General features: G+C 38.4%; 2 protein-coding genes across 4 annotated transcripts; one reads left to right on the forward strand and one right to left on the reverse strand.

The window, feature by feature from the left end:
• Positions 1–601: 601 nt before the first annotated feature.
• Positions 602–4,776, reverse strand: LOC131425547 (phosphoinositide 3-kinase adapter protein 1). Its single transcript, XM_058587507.1, has one exon. The coding sequence runs from the start codon at positions 4,499–4,501 to the stop codon at positions 1,280–1,282; it is 3,222 nt and encodes a 1,073-aa protein (XP_058443490.1). The 5' UTR covers positions 4,502–4,776; the 3' UTR covers positions 602–1,279.
• A 24-nt stretch (positions 4,777–4,800) lies between these two features.
• LOC131425548 (zinc finger protein 665-like) lies at positions 4,801–11,727 on the forward strand. 3 transcript variants are annotated; one of them, XM_058587510.1, is made up of 4 exons: positions 4,801–4,942; positions 8,708–8,941; positions 8,998–10,320; positions 10,383–11,727. In XM_058587510.1, the coding sequence occupies exons 2-4, from the start codon at positions 8,763–8,765 to the stop codon at positions 11,554–11,556; spliced, it is 2,676 nt and encodes an 891-aa protein (XP_058443493.1). In that variant the 5' UTR covers positions 4,801–4,942; positions 8,708–8,762; the 3' UTR covers positions 11,557–11,727. The 3 variants fall into 3 exon arrangements, with proteins under 3 accessions (XP_058443493.1, XP_058443491.1, XP_058443492.1); XM_058587508.1 differs by lacking the exon at positions 4,801–4,942 and adding an exon at positions 8,220–8,688 and having other exon boundaries at positions 8,744–8,941; XM_058587509.1 differs by lacking the exon at positions 4,801–4,942 and adding an exon at positions 8,220–8,509 and having other exon boundaries at positions 8,585–8,941.
• The last annotated feature ends 3,793 nt before the right edge of the window (positions 11,728–15,520 follow it).

Raw genomic sequence — 15,520 nt, forward strand, 5'->3', positions numbered from 1 at the left:
GCGATGTTGCTGATGAATATATCCAAAATCGATCAGTTGTTCAGCAGAGAATAAGTCACCAGAGTCATCGTTTGCTGGAGGAATTTTGGAAGAATCTTTTTGTGATCCAGCGGCTGAATATTTTGGATTGTTGAGAAAGGGGCTGCAAATTTGGAATATCCCTCTTCGGTGGAAGCCGCGGGAAGTTAGTTTTATCCTTCTGGGGAACATTCTTGCGTGTTGATTGTTTACGGGACGCCTGCTGTCGAGTTTTTGTGAACTCAGCACGTTTGGGAAAAATAATTACTTCACTGTGTCTGAAGCTGGTAATACAGACAATCAAGTGAAGTGAATGTGAAAGTGAGAACGATAATAAAGTCCTAGAGTTTTTATTATTGAATGTCCTTTATTTAACTTCAATTTTAACCTGTATTTGTCGTTCGCCGGAGTTGCTACCGTGCGGTTTTAAGAGCACAGTTTCAGCTCCAGCAAACCAATGTTATTCGTATTCACGTCAATCCGGTGGTAATGTCTCTGACATTACAAACCCGTCTTTTTTTCTATCTGACGAATGAGAAATAACGAAAGCGCTTGGTCTGTGATAGCAAATAATGTGCGTGTGTTTGTAAATATTCGAAAAATATGTTTATTTGGCCACAATACTTAAAGCGTTAATCGTCGCAAAAATATGTAGATATTAGTTGACCTCGTTTCATGTTTCATGAGTATCAAAACGATATTACGATATATTCGCCCTTATTCTGAATAACGACGTATTGATTTTTCGATCGAATGTGGTTCGATCGAATCATAGCTACCTTTGATTTTGCTAGCGTTATGGGGAATACAAATGAAATACGAGGAAAAAAACGATACGACGTTATTCAGAATAAGGGCGATTAACACACTGTCATGGCAACTAGAAATTGATTTGATTGTGCGATAAAATATGTATTAAATATCACTAGACGTTCACAATCAACAAGTAATGTCACTGAGTTCGATAAAAACTTTTTGGTATAATTTGATATCTAGGCGGGATAGTTTCATCTATGGATCCATTTTCACGATTTGATGGCATCGATAATTATTACACTTAAAACCTAGCGCATACTGTTAAATTCGATTGTTATGTGATGGTTTAAAAAATCATTATCAATCGTAACTTTACTGCATTTAAGAGTAATAATTTGTTCACAACTATTACAGCTGTAAATATGTTACTTTGATATACTACTATGAAATTAATACTTTCCGATATAAACGTAATTATATGAACATTGCACAACAGAAATGAGTACTATCTATCATCGCTAAGTGTTTCTTCGGTATCGTTGGACACAAATCGGAACGTGGTGACGGTAGGTCTGCTATCTTCTAACTGACTGTAAACGATATTTGGTTTTTGTATTTTGATGGGCTGCACTAGGTTTTCAACTTCTTTGGTTTCGTCGATGGAGTTTAGTCCAGGTGATGCCATTACCGAACAGTTGGAGTTTTCCTGCGAAACCGGAATATTCGAAGGGAAAATCATGTAGTGTTCATTGGCAACGGTGTTTTCCTCCATACGTGCACTACCGGCACGGGGTGTCATGTAGGTTTTGATTGCTAGTTGATTGCCATTCCGGTAGTCCTCGGAATCAGACTGGGTCCCACCATCGCCGATGGTTAGTCCACCAAAAGTGCTACTCATCCGATCCGATGAGCTGCTGGAGATGCTGTGCAGACTGGTAGAACTGATGGGCCGATGCGTTTGTGACGACGGGACGGTCATGGAGAATTTTATATCATCGCAAACGTCCGCCGGTCCCAGCCCGGATGATTCTCCCTTTTTGAAGGGCACATTTTTATGTCTGTAGAACATGTTTTTAATTTTTTCGAACGGAGTTGGCCGTTTCAATCTGTCCTTCATTTGCTGCTGAATTCTTTCGTACTCTTCGCGCATTGCCTGCAACTGTTCCTGCTTTTCTTTGAAACTTTTCTGAACGTCGTTGCGCGATTTCCACAAATCTACCAGATGTTCGACCTCCTGGATCGTGAAGACATTGTTTTTGAAATCGGTGATGATTTCCAACAGTTCGTCGTCTACGGATTTTTTCGACGTATTGCTTTCTTGTCTTTTCAAGGTTCGGTTCTTTTGCTGCGCTTCCGACGGAATTTCTTTCTTCTTGAAACTCAATCTAAGATGAGAAACCTCTCGTTCGGCTTCCTGGGTGCCGCTCGATTGTCCACTATTGAAACTCTCCTGGCGTTGATTTCTATACTCTAGATTACTGTATTCATGAACGGGTATATTCGACGGTTGCACAAGGTAATCCCCCTGGGGATCACTTTGCCTCAACGGGACATTCGATGGCTGTATCAGGTAATTGAAATCATTTGCGTCGGAGACGTTACAGTTTTCCAGCAAATTGGAACACTCCTGACTGAACGAATCGTTTTTGTTGTTGTCATTAGTTTCCAAATAATCGACCTCGGTGATTTTCAACTCATTCATCAGTTGATCCACTATTGCATCCTTTTCTCTGTCAATATTGTCCAGAAGTTCTTGATCTTTGTCGGTTTCTTTCTGCATTTGATTTATTATAAAATCCACTTCGTCCTGATCATTAGCAGCGATTTCACTCATCTCCATGTAGCCTTCGGCTTGTTGATGCAATGCCACTGAACCCGCGGGCAGCGATAGCGATCGGACCGCAGAGGGCGCAACACTGGTGCATCTCTCCGATGTCTTGGGCTCTATCACCACTTTGTGTGGGGAAGATTCACTCATTCCCTTGAAGTAATGATACATCGTGGTGAATTCGTGCATTTGTGAGAAGTTTTTGAAACTCCCGGCAAGCTTGAAGTGTCCTCCAAGCTCGGCCAGATCCACTGGGGTGTGACCGGAGATGTTACGCATTTGACACGCCAAATCACCCCCGGGACAATCCATCAGCTGTAGGCACAATCGTTCGAGACCCCAGTAGGCGGCGAAATGAAGCAGTGTTGGGTATTTTTCCGGACTCGCTTCACTGTGCAATTTCACAGCAGTTTCGGTGTCGGTCGAGTTCAACAGGTGAAAGTTGGTTGGCAAATTTTTCTGAAATGCTTGCAGCAAGTACGCGTCCAGTTTGTCACGGTCCGAGGTGGCAATACCGACCGTTTGACACAGAAATTCCATTGGAGCATCCTGGGCTTTCAAAATGTGCTCGAGCTCACGGAAACGACTCTCGCACTTCAGAGGACGGCTACCGTAATCTTCGTTATTTTTTTGCAGCCGTACACCGACCATCATGGATATTTCCATGCACGACTCGGGAACACTGAACTGGATTGTGAACGGGTTCCGTCGCTTCACGTTCGTGATTTCGATTATTTCGTTACCTTTTTCGATGATTATTTTAATCCAATCATTCTTCTCCAAGGGTTCCGCTAGAATGGCAACTATTTTGTTGTAACCGATTTTTACCTTTCTCGGAAACAGTGTGAAAGTTTCATGCTGCCCGACCGGATGTGCTGAGGTAACATGACGTGCCGCTTTTGGCGTGACATTGTTGTTCTCCGTGCAGAGTGGTTGCTGTCTCAGTGCTCTTCCTAAAATGTCTGTCGCCGTACCGAGCAGCTCACTTAGGAATGACTGTTCGTGACTTCCTGCTACACACGTTCGCCATTTATTGTACTCCGGAAATGTTACCTTGTGTATTTCCCGCATACGCTCCTCCGTGACGTCTAACAATAGTCCAAGCACTCTCTCCGGTTTCAGCAGCGATCGCAGCGAGGAAAGCAAGAACGAAGCGGACATCGTGAGCAGTATGGGGCAAACAATTACCATTTGCAGTTTCGTCGATTGGCATCGTTGCACTAACTGCGGGGTGATTGGGTCTTCGTCAATTTTTACTTGCAGAAAATTGAACGGCAGCTTTCCTCTCTGTTTCGTTATTTTATCGAAGCATGTTTTCAAATGATTCACCCAAATCAACGCCTGCTCATTGTGGCGTACGGTAATAAACAGTATGTCATCCGTTGTATGCGGCGCACGATCACCTTCGCCATGCCGTTTTGCCGATACTACCGGGGCCTTTGGAGCCATCATCTTCGGAACCTCATCGGAGAACTGTTCCTTTATTATGAACGTTCCAATCGAGTGTCTCCTTGGCTCATGCAAATCGCCGTACCGCTCTCTCTCATTTATATCCAGTGCCGTGTATTTTGATTCATTGCTGTTTTGAAAAAAGCGTTGCTCCCGCCAGCTACCATTCTCACAGTTTTTATAATCCAATGTATTATGTCTTCTAGCCACATTGGTGTCGTCTGCCGTTGGATCTGTGGTAGTGCTGTTATTCCTAGAACGTATAAAACTTTTCCAGCTGCCACGGCGTTTGTGAGCCGTAGATTGTTCTTGCACATAATAAGTTTGTTTATTTAATACGGTTTTGCCCTTCGGATTCTGATTTTTGAATAGGAAAAAACTTCTATTCGCAGGGCTTCCACTTTTGGCAGCAACCTCTTCATCAAAGTAGTTCGGGTTGTCAGAAAACATTTCCTGGCGACGACGGCTTGCAAACAATAGTTTCAAAAAAATCACTCCAAATGATTTGAATTCTAACTACTTTGACTTCCGGTTTCTTTGTTTCACATACTGATCGGAACTACACTATTTTTGGTTATACTATTATTACATATTTGGCATCGAACCACGCCTCAATAAGAAACGCTCACTACACAACACTCTGCTATAATTGTGTAATGTTTCACTGCTCATATAACGAAGTGCACTTTAGTGAATTATCTAAATTGAACTAGCAGTCTTATGCGGCATCAATATGTATAGTGGAAGTATATGCGTCGGCGGTATCACTAAATCTTGTGTTATTTTATACATTCTTTCACGTTCCATTCTGCTTCATCACCAGTACAAGCGTGTTGACCGCTTGTCATACAGGATTTCTGGAAACTTGTAGTGACCAGAGGACGTGTGTTGGTGAGAAGTAGGGAAAATAGTTCTTAGGAAAAGTGTGAGAATTTCAAAATTGCATTAGGTTGATTCATTTTCGTTACAGAATCAAAATTAGTAGAGTATGAATTGAAATTATTTACCCCAAACTAGGATCGAATGAGGTAACAGAGATATTTTGGCCCACTTTAGGATTGATTTCATTTCTCCCACTTTGTAGGCATATCCGCCAAATGTTCTAATATCCCTTTCGCAATAGGTAATTTAATGTGATTAGCTTCAAATTGATGCAACATGGGTTACTTAAAATCGATTAAATCCATAAAGTTTGTTATGTGGGCCAAAATATCCGATTGTTTCCACCCTTCAACATCAACAATGATGCCTATTTAATGTGAATGAAAATTGTACTCTTGCCAAAAGAAAAAAAAAATGTTCCTGCAATTGTTGAAATAAATCACCTATTTATTGCGTATCAACAAAAGTAGAGTTGATTTCATTTACAATTACCATTGAAACATGGATAGAAGAGTTCATTGCACATATTCAACAGTTTCCTCTCATCAGAGAATATAATATTATTATGGTCGGATTGTTGAGCAGTTTTGAATTTTTTTTAGCAATACTCTTTTTTACGCGGTTTTTATACGTTTTTAACCGCGGCTTTGTTATGCGGATTTTCGAAGTTACGCGGATTTCTTAATTTGAGCGGTGGTTTACACAAATTTTCGAAGGTGTCTGATTTTTTTGTTTTGTCTTAGAAATGCATGAAACGCCGAGATCTGGTGTTACCTCGAATTTTTTTTAATGTCAACTCACTCAGAAAATTTTCAATTTATTTAAAAAAAAAATATTTTTTGAGATTACACTAGATCTAGATATTTCATGAATCTCTAAGACATTTGGCATTGAACATATTTAGATTTCGAAAATCTCAAAATGCCAAAGTCGATTTTTTCCAAAAAAAAATTGTTTTGCCTTTCTTATATAGAAAGGTTATGCAATCACTGATTTTTGAACCGAGACTCGGAGGGCCAAGTATCATATACCATTCGACTCAGTTAATCGAGTACGCTAAATGTCTGTATATGTGTGTATGTATGTATGTAACATTTTTTTACACTCACTTTTCTCAGAGATGGCGCAACCGATTTTCAAGTGAAAGTTCTTGTAGCCCAATACAAAGTTTCAGAATTTTATTCGACCTCGACTTTCGGTTCCGGCATTGATGCACTAAAAAAGATAAGTGCACTAACTTTTCTCAGAGACGGTTGAACCGATTCTCACAAACGTAGATCCAAATGAAACGTATAATTGTCCCACAACAAATTCCTGAATTTTTATTTCGATCCGACTTTCGATTCTTGAATTACGTTGTGACTAGTGAAAAAATTTCTATTTCAAGTTACTTCTTCACTTTTGCAGAGATGGCGTGACCGATTTTAGCAATCCAATGAATCAAATGAAAGGTCTCATGGTAACTCCCAAATTTCATCCGGATCTGACTTTCGGTTCCGGAATTATAGCGTAAAGTGTGCTAAAAATTTGTTAAACCGACGAAACAAAAAAAACGTGAAACAATTTCGAATCTGGCCTCGAAAATACTGCAATCGGTAGCTATTATCAGTAGACAACCCAAGGGGTAACAGTAATTCATTTCACTGTTTCTAATGATAAATATGCTAGTTTTTTACTCAACTTCACTTAATTTGATTCTCGAGTCGTACTAGAATATGAAAAGTAAGTCTCGCTTTTCAAATCTTTTTGGGTATATCATCAATTTATCTTCACTTTTCATGAATATTAATGAATAGTTTTTCAGCATATTGCATGTGTAGCATGATTACTGCCATGGCAACACGTATAATAATATTATTGACAGCAATCAGCGAGTTGATTTCATTTCTTATAGAAATCCTCAACCAGTCATGTTCGAATCTGTTAATTAAACACAAACGTTTCGTAAGATCGAAAGATGGTAAGTCAACTTATTAGCCTATTAATTTCTAATACAACCTATTATTCTAGAAGTAATAGCTTGTAACTACATGTATTAAAAGTGTGAACATTGAAACTATTCGTAAGGAAAGAAATGACGCAAGGAAGAAGTTTCAAAGCATTTTGCTCTCTAAATAACCTAAATTGAATGTATTAGGTGTGAAACATATTCCTAATAATTCTTTTGTTCCAGGAAAGTACATTGTGTCTAATCTGCAGGAGCCATTGATGTATTCAATAGACCAACACGGACTTTTATTTTTTAATGTGAATACTATAGATAAAATGAGCTCAATAGCAAATTAATTACCGCACTCATGATTCCGTCTATTTCACTCGAATAATATCTGCTCAAAATTTTGTAATTCAATAAGGAAATAGTGGAATTTAATAAGAATATAAAAAATTACCATTACCATATAATTCGGAATATAAAAAAATTTGTAAACAATAGTGTGTCGTAATATTATATGAATAAAATCTATCACTTTTCAATGATAAAAGTTGACTATTGCCGCAAATTCACGATGAAAAAATTATGACCACTTTGCCAAAACTTGTCAGTAACTTTTTATTTCTCATCTGATTTCCTACAAAATGGAGGAAGAGTTCACGTTTTGAACCTTACTAGTAAGAACTTAAATAGCAAAATTCAAATTAAAGTAGAGAAAAGTCTGAGTAATAAAATATTCAAGTTGACAGAAAAAACTTTTGTTACTGAGCTGTCAGTCATTTCTCTCCATTGAGACATTTGCGTTAATATTTTGTAGAGATGCATGTGGATGTATCATCTCTTGTTTGCATTAATTAAGAATAATGTGCATTTCGAAGAGTGTTGATGTTGTCACAGTAGCAATATAAGTGAATTTTCAACACAAGACTGACTTCTCAACTGGAATCGAAATTAACTCAACACTGTCATCCCTCTTGAGACAACCAAAAAAATCTACTTTTTGCTGCTTAAAAGTACACAAGGAACTTCAGACAACTTGGAACTTTTTTTGCTGTGTACGTGCTCTTTTTATGAAATTCAGAGACATGTCAGACATACTTTTTGATGTTATGTTCAACCAGAGATGCCAGGTTCACAGATTAATCAGTGTTTCACTGATTTTTAATATGCTGCACAGATTTTTAAAATTACATATTTTAACAGATGTCTGAAATCGATCACAAACTGCCAATGAGTGAGAGAGTCTCTAAATTCTTCAATTTGTTAGAGAAAATATATTTCCGACAGTGCGTTTGAAAGTAGAGGTATTTTGTTTTTACTCTCCAAAATGATTCCGATCAGCAATATGATGGGAAGAGTGCACAGATTTTGCACAGACTAATTTATGTTTCGATCTCAGATTTTTGAAAAAATTGACCTGGCAACCTTGTATTCATCGTGTGTGTACAACCCAGCTCGGTGGCAATGATAGGGCACTCCAGCAAGTGCTATCGTAGCCAACATCTGGGGCATTTGGTGGGCAATCAGAGCGCTCAGAGTATGGTAAACAAACATTCGGGCGTTTCAAATCGAGTAAAATCTTAATTTTTCTTATCGTAGTGATGATATTCTGATCGATAATTTGCGGGGAAGTGCGGTAAAGGGTACTGAATAAACAAGTACTTTGTAATATCCAATTTTTTGTTAGCCATTCTTTTTCATTGTTTTGGTTTAAGCAGAATGATGCTGGCCACAGTTTCATGACGTCATAGCAGGAGGCTGGTACAACCCCTTCATCGATTGACTAATTAAAATTAAAAACAAACTATCTAACTGTTTAGTGGTGATTGCACATTTTCCAGATTATTTTCGAGCTTATTCCATTGGACATATTTCAGCTATAAAAACAGTTGAAGTATGAGCGAAACAGGGCCCCTGGCGAAAGAAGAACCGGATATCAAACTAGAGATATCGTACAATGAAGAGACAATAGATGATGCAAAAATCGAGCCTCAAGTGAATGAGAAGAAACCTACGGTAACTGCGGAACATCTAAACGTGGATGATAAAAGCATCATTAATCAGAACAGCCAAGGGTAAGATTCTGTTCAATATATATCTGATTAATTGTAAAATTACCACCCATTTTTAGTGATAAGACGAATGCGAAGTTAGCCGTAGATAAAAATCGTCGGCACAAATGTGACGTTTGTGGTAAAGCATTCTCGGAGAAATTCATCCTCACGAACCACATCCGCTCGCATACTGGCGAGAGACCCTTTCACTGTGAGGTATGCGGGAAAACTTTCAAACAGCGAAATCATTTGTGGCGACACAAGTTTACCCATTCCGATGCTCGACCGTTTGAGTGCAAGCAATGCAAAAAGGGATTCCTTACCCGAGAATATCTGGCAATTCACATGCTCGTCCATGCTGGCAAGCAACGGTACCGGTGCGGTATATGCGGGAAGATTTGCAGTACAAGTAAAGGCTTGGAAATGCACAACAGAGCCCACAACGGCGAAGATCCATTCAAATGCGATACGTGCGGTAAAAACTTTTCCAACTTACATTATCTGACGTCTCATCAACGGCTTCACACTGGGGAAAATTTGTTCAAATGTGAGGTATGTGGCAAGGAATTTGCTTTCAAAAGTCATCTCCAGACTCATATGGTAGTTCACACGAACGACCGTGCCCACAAATGTGACATCTGTGGAAAAGGATTCATCTCGAACTGTCGTCTTGTGACGCACCTTCACACTCACACCGGTAACAGCCCGCACAAGTGTAATCTGTGTGACAAGGTTTATACATCGGCCAAAGCGGTGCGAGCACATATGAAAGTTCATGACAATCCGTACAAATGTGAAGTTTGTGGAATGCTGTTCACGGAAAACTTGTCCCTGCGAAGGCATCGCAGTACTCATGTGGGAAAGAAGATAAGGAAACGCTATAAAGTTCGTCACCATAAATGTAGAGTTTGCGGCATTGAATGTGCCGATGTGGATGCTCTGAGAGAACACAGAAAAACGCACCCCAGTGTTAGAATCGAACCACACAAATGTGACATTTGCAGTATGAAATTCGCACTGCACAAAACTCTCGAGCGGCACATGAAAGTTCATACCGATGAAAATCCGCACCGATGCGATGTCTGTGGGAAGCAGTTCCAGAAGAACATGCTTCTCAAAAGACACGTGATATGTGTTCATTCCAACAAATTACCTTTCAAATGTACGATTTGCGATGAAGGGTTTCCCTATGATCGGGACCTTCGGCAGCACCGGTTCGTGCATCTGAACGTTGCAACGGAACAGTGTACCATTTGCGGCATTAAGTATATGAAAGGTAAGAACGGACTGAAAACCCACATCGAAAAAAAGCATCCCGAAACAATTTCGGGACAAGATGGAACGAACGAAACGAGCATAATGCCGCAGGATACAGGAAACGATGGTCCGGCACCGCAAGTGTGAGTATTTTGGTTGATGTTAGAATTTCCGACAAAATATTGATGTTTTGTTTATATTTTAGAGACGGTATCGCCCAATCCGAACAAAAATCGGAAAATACCGACAAAAAAACTGATTCGGATAAAAAGTCGTCTAACCCCGCCACTGTCAGTAAAACCAAAAAGAAGCCTTCTTTCAAATGTGACATTTGTAGCAAAGAATTTTCCACACGACCACTACTCGCTTCGCACAGAGTTCGGCATACGAACGAAAAGCCCTTCGGTTGTGATGTTTGTGGGAAAGATTTCTACCGCCAAGCCGAACTACGAAGACACCGGCTCAGTCATACCAAGGAGCGATTGCATAAGTGTACGCTCTGCGAAAAGTCGTTCACCACCAGTAGCTACTTGACGATGCACTTGCGCATCCACACCGGGGAACAGTTGCACAGATGCGACGTCTGTGGCAAAGGCTATAACACCCGGGAAGGATTGACGCTGCACCGTCGAAGCGTGCATACCGGCGAACGGCCGTTCTCGTGCGATATATGCGGCAAATCTTTTCCTATTTACAATCAAATGAAGCAGCATCAGCGAATTCACACCAGTGAAAGAACCGTCAAATGCGATATGTGTGACAAAGCGTACTTCACTGAAAGTCAACTGCGGCGGCATAAGATTTCGCATAGTGACGTGAAGCCGGTCAGTTGCGATGTCTGTGGAAAAGGTTTCATGGATAATTACTTCCTAAAATTGCATCTTCCGATTCACACGGCAGATGGTTTGCCGCACAAGTGTGAATTCTGTCCGAAACAATTTTCCACGTTGAATCATCTTACCCAACATCGACGGATTCATACCGGTGAGAAACCGTACAACTGTGGTGTGTGCGATAAACAGTTTATTCGACCGGTGGACATGCTTAGACACGAACGTATTCATGCCACCGAGCGACCATACCGTTGTGTAACCTGTGGCGAAGGCTTTCTTAAACAAATCGATTGCAAACACCACAAGCAGCAAGCTCATGGTGGCAAACCACTGGCATGTTGCCAGCTTTGTAATAAACAGTATGGAACACAAAGAAGCCTGGAACGCCACATGACTGCGGTGCATTCGGACGAAGCTGATACTGCACTATTGGAGGAACCCAACATCGATTCTGAGCAGCAGCAGCAGCAGGCGCCGGAACATTTGCAGCAAGTGGAAAAAGAAGAAATTTCCGCCCCGCAGGTTACCGAAGATGCTCGTGAATGATCTGATCAAGTAGGGACAATGTAAGTTTTGAATCTTACGGCACATTTGACAGACGAAATAAAAAAAGTATTATAGAAAATTTCAGTTCATGTTTTAATTCTTTTCCCAAAGCTTGTGAACATTTTGATATCATGGAAAACTCAATAAACGTGAATGATAAAAATCGTCGCACTTCTATTTTTTTTTTAGTTTGAAAAATCACATAAATCATATGTCGTTTTCGCTTGATGCCAAACCTAATCCAGTTTCTACTCTAACTACTGTCAAACCGTATGTTTGAAGCCAGTTTCGAACCTAGCTTCAACGTTATTGAACTGAAAATTGAGTCAGTTTCGTGAAAAGCGTTTGTTTGATGAAACTACCCTCAGGAATCAGAACTACCCTGGGTCAGTTTCAATTTTCTCGTGTCGTTTTCGCTTGAGAAAACTGAAACTGACCCTGGGTAGTTTTATCAAACAAACACTTTTCACGAAACTGTGTTGTGTCGCACTTAGCAACGGGGGGTTGCGCAAACCTGATATATTTTTAACTTTTGGTTGAAATCTGACACTTGAGTGGTTATTTTGTGTCGAGTAGTTAAATTTAACTACAACTGCGGGCCGTTTCAAAATTTGACGGACGGAAAGTTATTTAGGTATATTTTCCACTGGAAATAATTTCAACTAAAGAATTAATATTAGAATTTTCATTGCAAGATTTTTTTCAGAGTCGGAAAATAACCACCGATCTGTCAAAAATAACCATGGTAGGGTTTTTTTTGACAACATCAAATAAACCGCTCGAGTGTCAGATTTTAACCAAAAATTAAAATTAACCGCGAAATGGTTCACAGCCTAAATAATACAACTACGGCAGTAATTATTCGGATGTATTTCGGAGAATTTTAGAATTTCGGCGCACCTTATAATTTGTAAAAATAAACCTTGATGGTCGACTTAAAACGAAACAAGATAATTGCATAATTTTCAAAACTCGTGTAAAAAATACACATAGCTTTAAAAAATCACACAACTGAAAACTTGCTTTAAACACCGCATAACGTTGAAAATTTTCCAGTCGTTTCAGTATTAACAAAGGTGTTCTAAGTCCCACTCGATCGAATTTCGCTTTGATTGAGCTAATCAAAACTGAAGAAAGTAAATGCAGGATGGAACGATTTCCACAAAATCATCTGGTGCCTATTTGATGAATTCGTTACTCTTGTTTCCTAAGCTCATACTCTAGAAACTGACATTGAAGAAGAAAATTAGAAAATTTTAACTTTGAAAAACATTTTCTTATACAGGGTCGCGCAAAGGAACCTGACACATTTTGGTCTCCGGTTATACTGGAACCATACAAGGAAGGGAGGAACCGAACACGGCATCGCAAGTAGAAGAATTAAGGTTTATTTTTTGTCTACACTCAGGCAAAATGATCTGCGAAAGTCATAAGAACAAATTATGACTATCATATATAAGGATTATAAATGTATACCATACCTTCAAGACCTCAACTTTAGATATTCATAAGATAGTCCTATGAAATTCACGAAAATGTTCGAATGAATTTCATTGGTAAAACTTGTATATTGTATATATTTCATGACCTAACTCTTAGTGAAGATTTTGAAAATAATTTCATTCTGAAAACTAATCAAATTACATATATTTGCGATTTTGATGACACATGGCTCACGTGATTAGAGTGTACAAGTTAAACTTTCTGTTAAAAAAGTTTGATTCCTCCTTCGATATGGCACACCATTGATGCAGGTGGTCGAAGGAGGCATTCACCTCCGGCCGCCAACGATTTTTGACGGGTGATAAATTTTTTTTCGAAAATACAAGGAAATACTCTTAAAAATGATGCAGAATTATTCCCAAAGGCACGCGCGACCGAGCGCCCAGGTACAATAAGTCGCGAATAAAAACTAATCGGCTTGTTTTTTCGAAACCATATTTTTTCAATTGGGTGTCAATCATATTCCAAAACTATTGCACGCATCAACATGAACCAAATGGCATTTTACTCGTTATACGTCTCTCTATGATCGGAACTACAACCAATTATATTCATTGTTGTTTAAAAAAGCTGTTATAAATCGAAAGTGCAAAAAAATGATAAAAATCGAAAAATGTCCGTCATTTTGTTATTTCTCGATGGACATTTTTCATTCTTGTTCCAACTGAGTTTCTTTATTCACTCTAGTTCCAGCCATAGCCAATTCGATACAGAATAGAAAACTGTTTTGCTTTTATTCTTCCCGATGAACCAAGAAATGCAAACACCCACCAACAAATCGAACGAGTTTAAGCATCTGTTTTCAGAGCCGAAAAATTAAAAGAAATTTTTGTTCATAAAGTGTAATATATGTTCTCTAAAAAAAGTATAATTTAGAAATATTGTTTAAACAATAAGTGGATTGAAAAAACACGCTTTTTGGAGAACCTTGGCCGTATTTAATTTAAAGTTCTGATAAAAGCACGCAGAGAAAGAAATTGTAAACATAACTGAATTTGGGTTTCACACAACGAATTTTTGGGGACGGGTATAGCGTAATGGGTAAGTCGATGCCTTTCACGCAGCCCATCTGGGTTCGATTCCCAACTCCCGCACATAGGATCAGAAAGTTTTTCTGGCCCGAAAAGGCGAATGACCTTAAGGTTAAAACCTCTATAATCAATCAAAAAACGATTTTTTTATTGATATAGCAAATATTTTATTGATATAGCAAATATCGCAAATGATAGGGTAACAGAGGTATTTTGGCTCACTTTAGGATTGATTTTATTTTGGCCCACTTTGTAAAAATATCCACCAAATGTTGTAATATCTTTGAAAACGCCTTCGGCAATAGGTAATTTAATGTGATTAGCTTCAAATTGATGTAACATGGGTTACTTAACATCGATTAAATCCATAAAGTTTGTTAGGTGGGCCAAAATATATGAAGTGGCCAAAATACCTCTGTTACCCTAATTAATTTTTCCCAGTGGATTATTTTGTTCCAATCAATATTTTGATAAAAATAACAATTTTTTTTGTGTGCGTTCCATGCAGACCCTGTCAGCTTGAAGCGAAACAATCTTCAGTTCAGTAACGCCATCGCACGGTCTCGCCTGTTGGCGCCATGCTCGCAGAAAAGGACATTGCCAGTGGTTTGTTCGGGAAAAGTGAGAGTTGGATATCTTGTTAATATGATGTCTTTGGTTCATGTCAATTTCTTGACAAACAATTTCACAGTAAATTCAATTTGAAAATTTAGTTTATAAATACGAACTCTAGTTATAGGTAATAATTATAGAGTTTCAAATTTACAAAGTTTTTAGTTAAAACCTGCTTTACATTACAGGAATAAATGAACTTAAATTTAGCTATTTCAACTAACGATTTTGTTTGTTATAATCATACACTTTTGTTTGTTTGGAGAATAAAATGATTTCTTTCAAACTAATTTGCAAGGTGATTTTTGATACTATTTTTTCAATCTTTATCCAATTATAAATTCCTAAAAACTAAGCTTTTTTTGATATTGCTAATTTTTATGTTCAAATATTCAACCCTTTTGTCGCGTGACGATCGAATTATTGGCATACTGCAAGCCATGGTATTTTAGTTAGTATCCAATGATTTAGAGCTTCATCACTCTGGTCAAGATCTCTGCATCAAATATTCAATGTTTCAAGTTGAATTTACTGTGAAGTTATTTGTCAAAAATTGACAGGAACGCAGAATTAAAATATTTGTATTTTTTTTATCAAAATATTCATTGAAACAAACTAATCCTCTGAGAGAAATTAATTATCATGTTTTGTAGTTTCAAGCAGCAATACTCGCTATATCAAATCAGATTTTCTTCTGTCACTATTTCAATAAAAAGAAATTCGTTGCTTAAACACAAAAACTAAATTATTTAGTTTTTTTTAACATTTTTTTCTCTGCGTAGAAAACAAAGAGGGATCGATTTCTAACCACCCTGTAG

Source organism: Malaya genurostris, chromosome 1, assembly GCF_030247185.1.
Source record: "Malaya genurostris strain Urasoe2022 chromosome 1, Malgen_1.1, whole genome shotgun sequence".
In the NCBI taxonomy this organism is placed as follows: domain Eukaryota; kingdom Metazoa; phylum Arthropoda; class Insecta; order Diptera; family Culicidae; genus Malaya; species Malaya genurostris.

Coding starts and splice junctions, on each gene's coding strand:
- LOC131425548 (XM_058587510.1), top strand. CDS start 8,763: ATGAGCGAAACAGGGCCCCTGGCGAAAGAAGAACCGGATATCAAACTA. Junction 8,942..8,997: donor ATTAATCAGAACAGCCAAGG/GTAAGATTCTGT, acceptor ACCCATTTTTAG/TGATAAGACGAATGCGAAGT. Junction 10,321..10,382: donor GATGGTCCGGCACCGCAAGT/GTGAGTATTTTG, acceptor TTTATATTTTAG/AGACGGTATCGCCCAATCCG.
- LOC131425547 (XM_058587507.1), bottom strand. CDS start 4,501: ATGTTTTCTGACAACCCGAACTACTTTGATGAAGAGGTTGCTGCCAAA.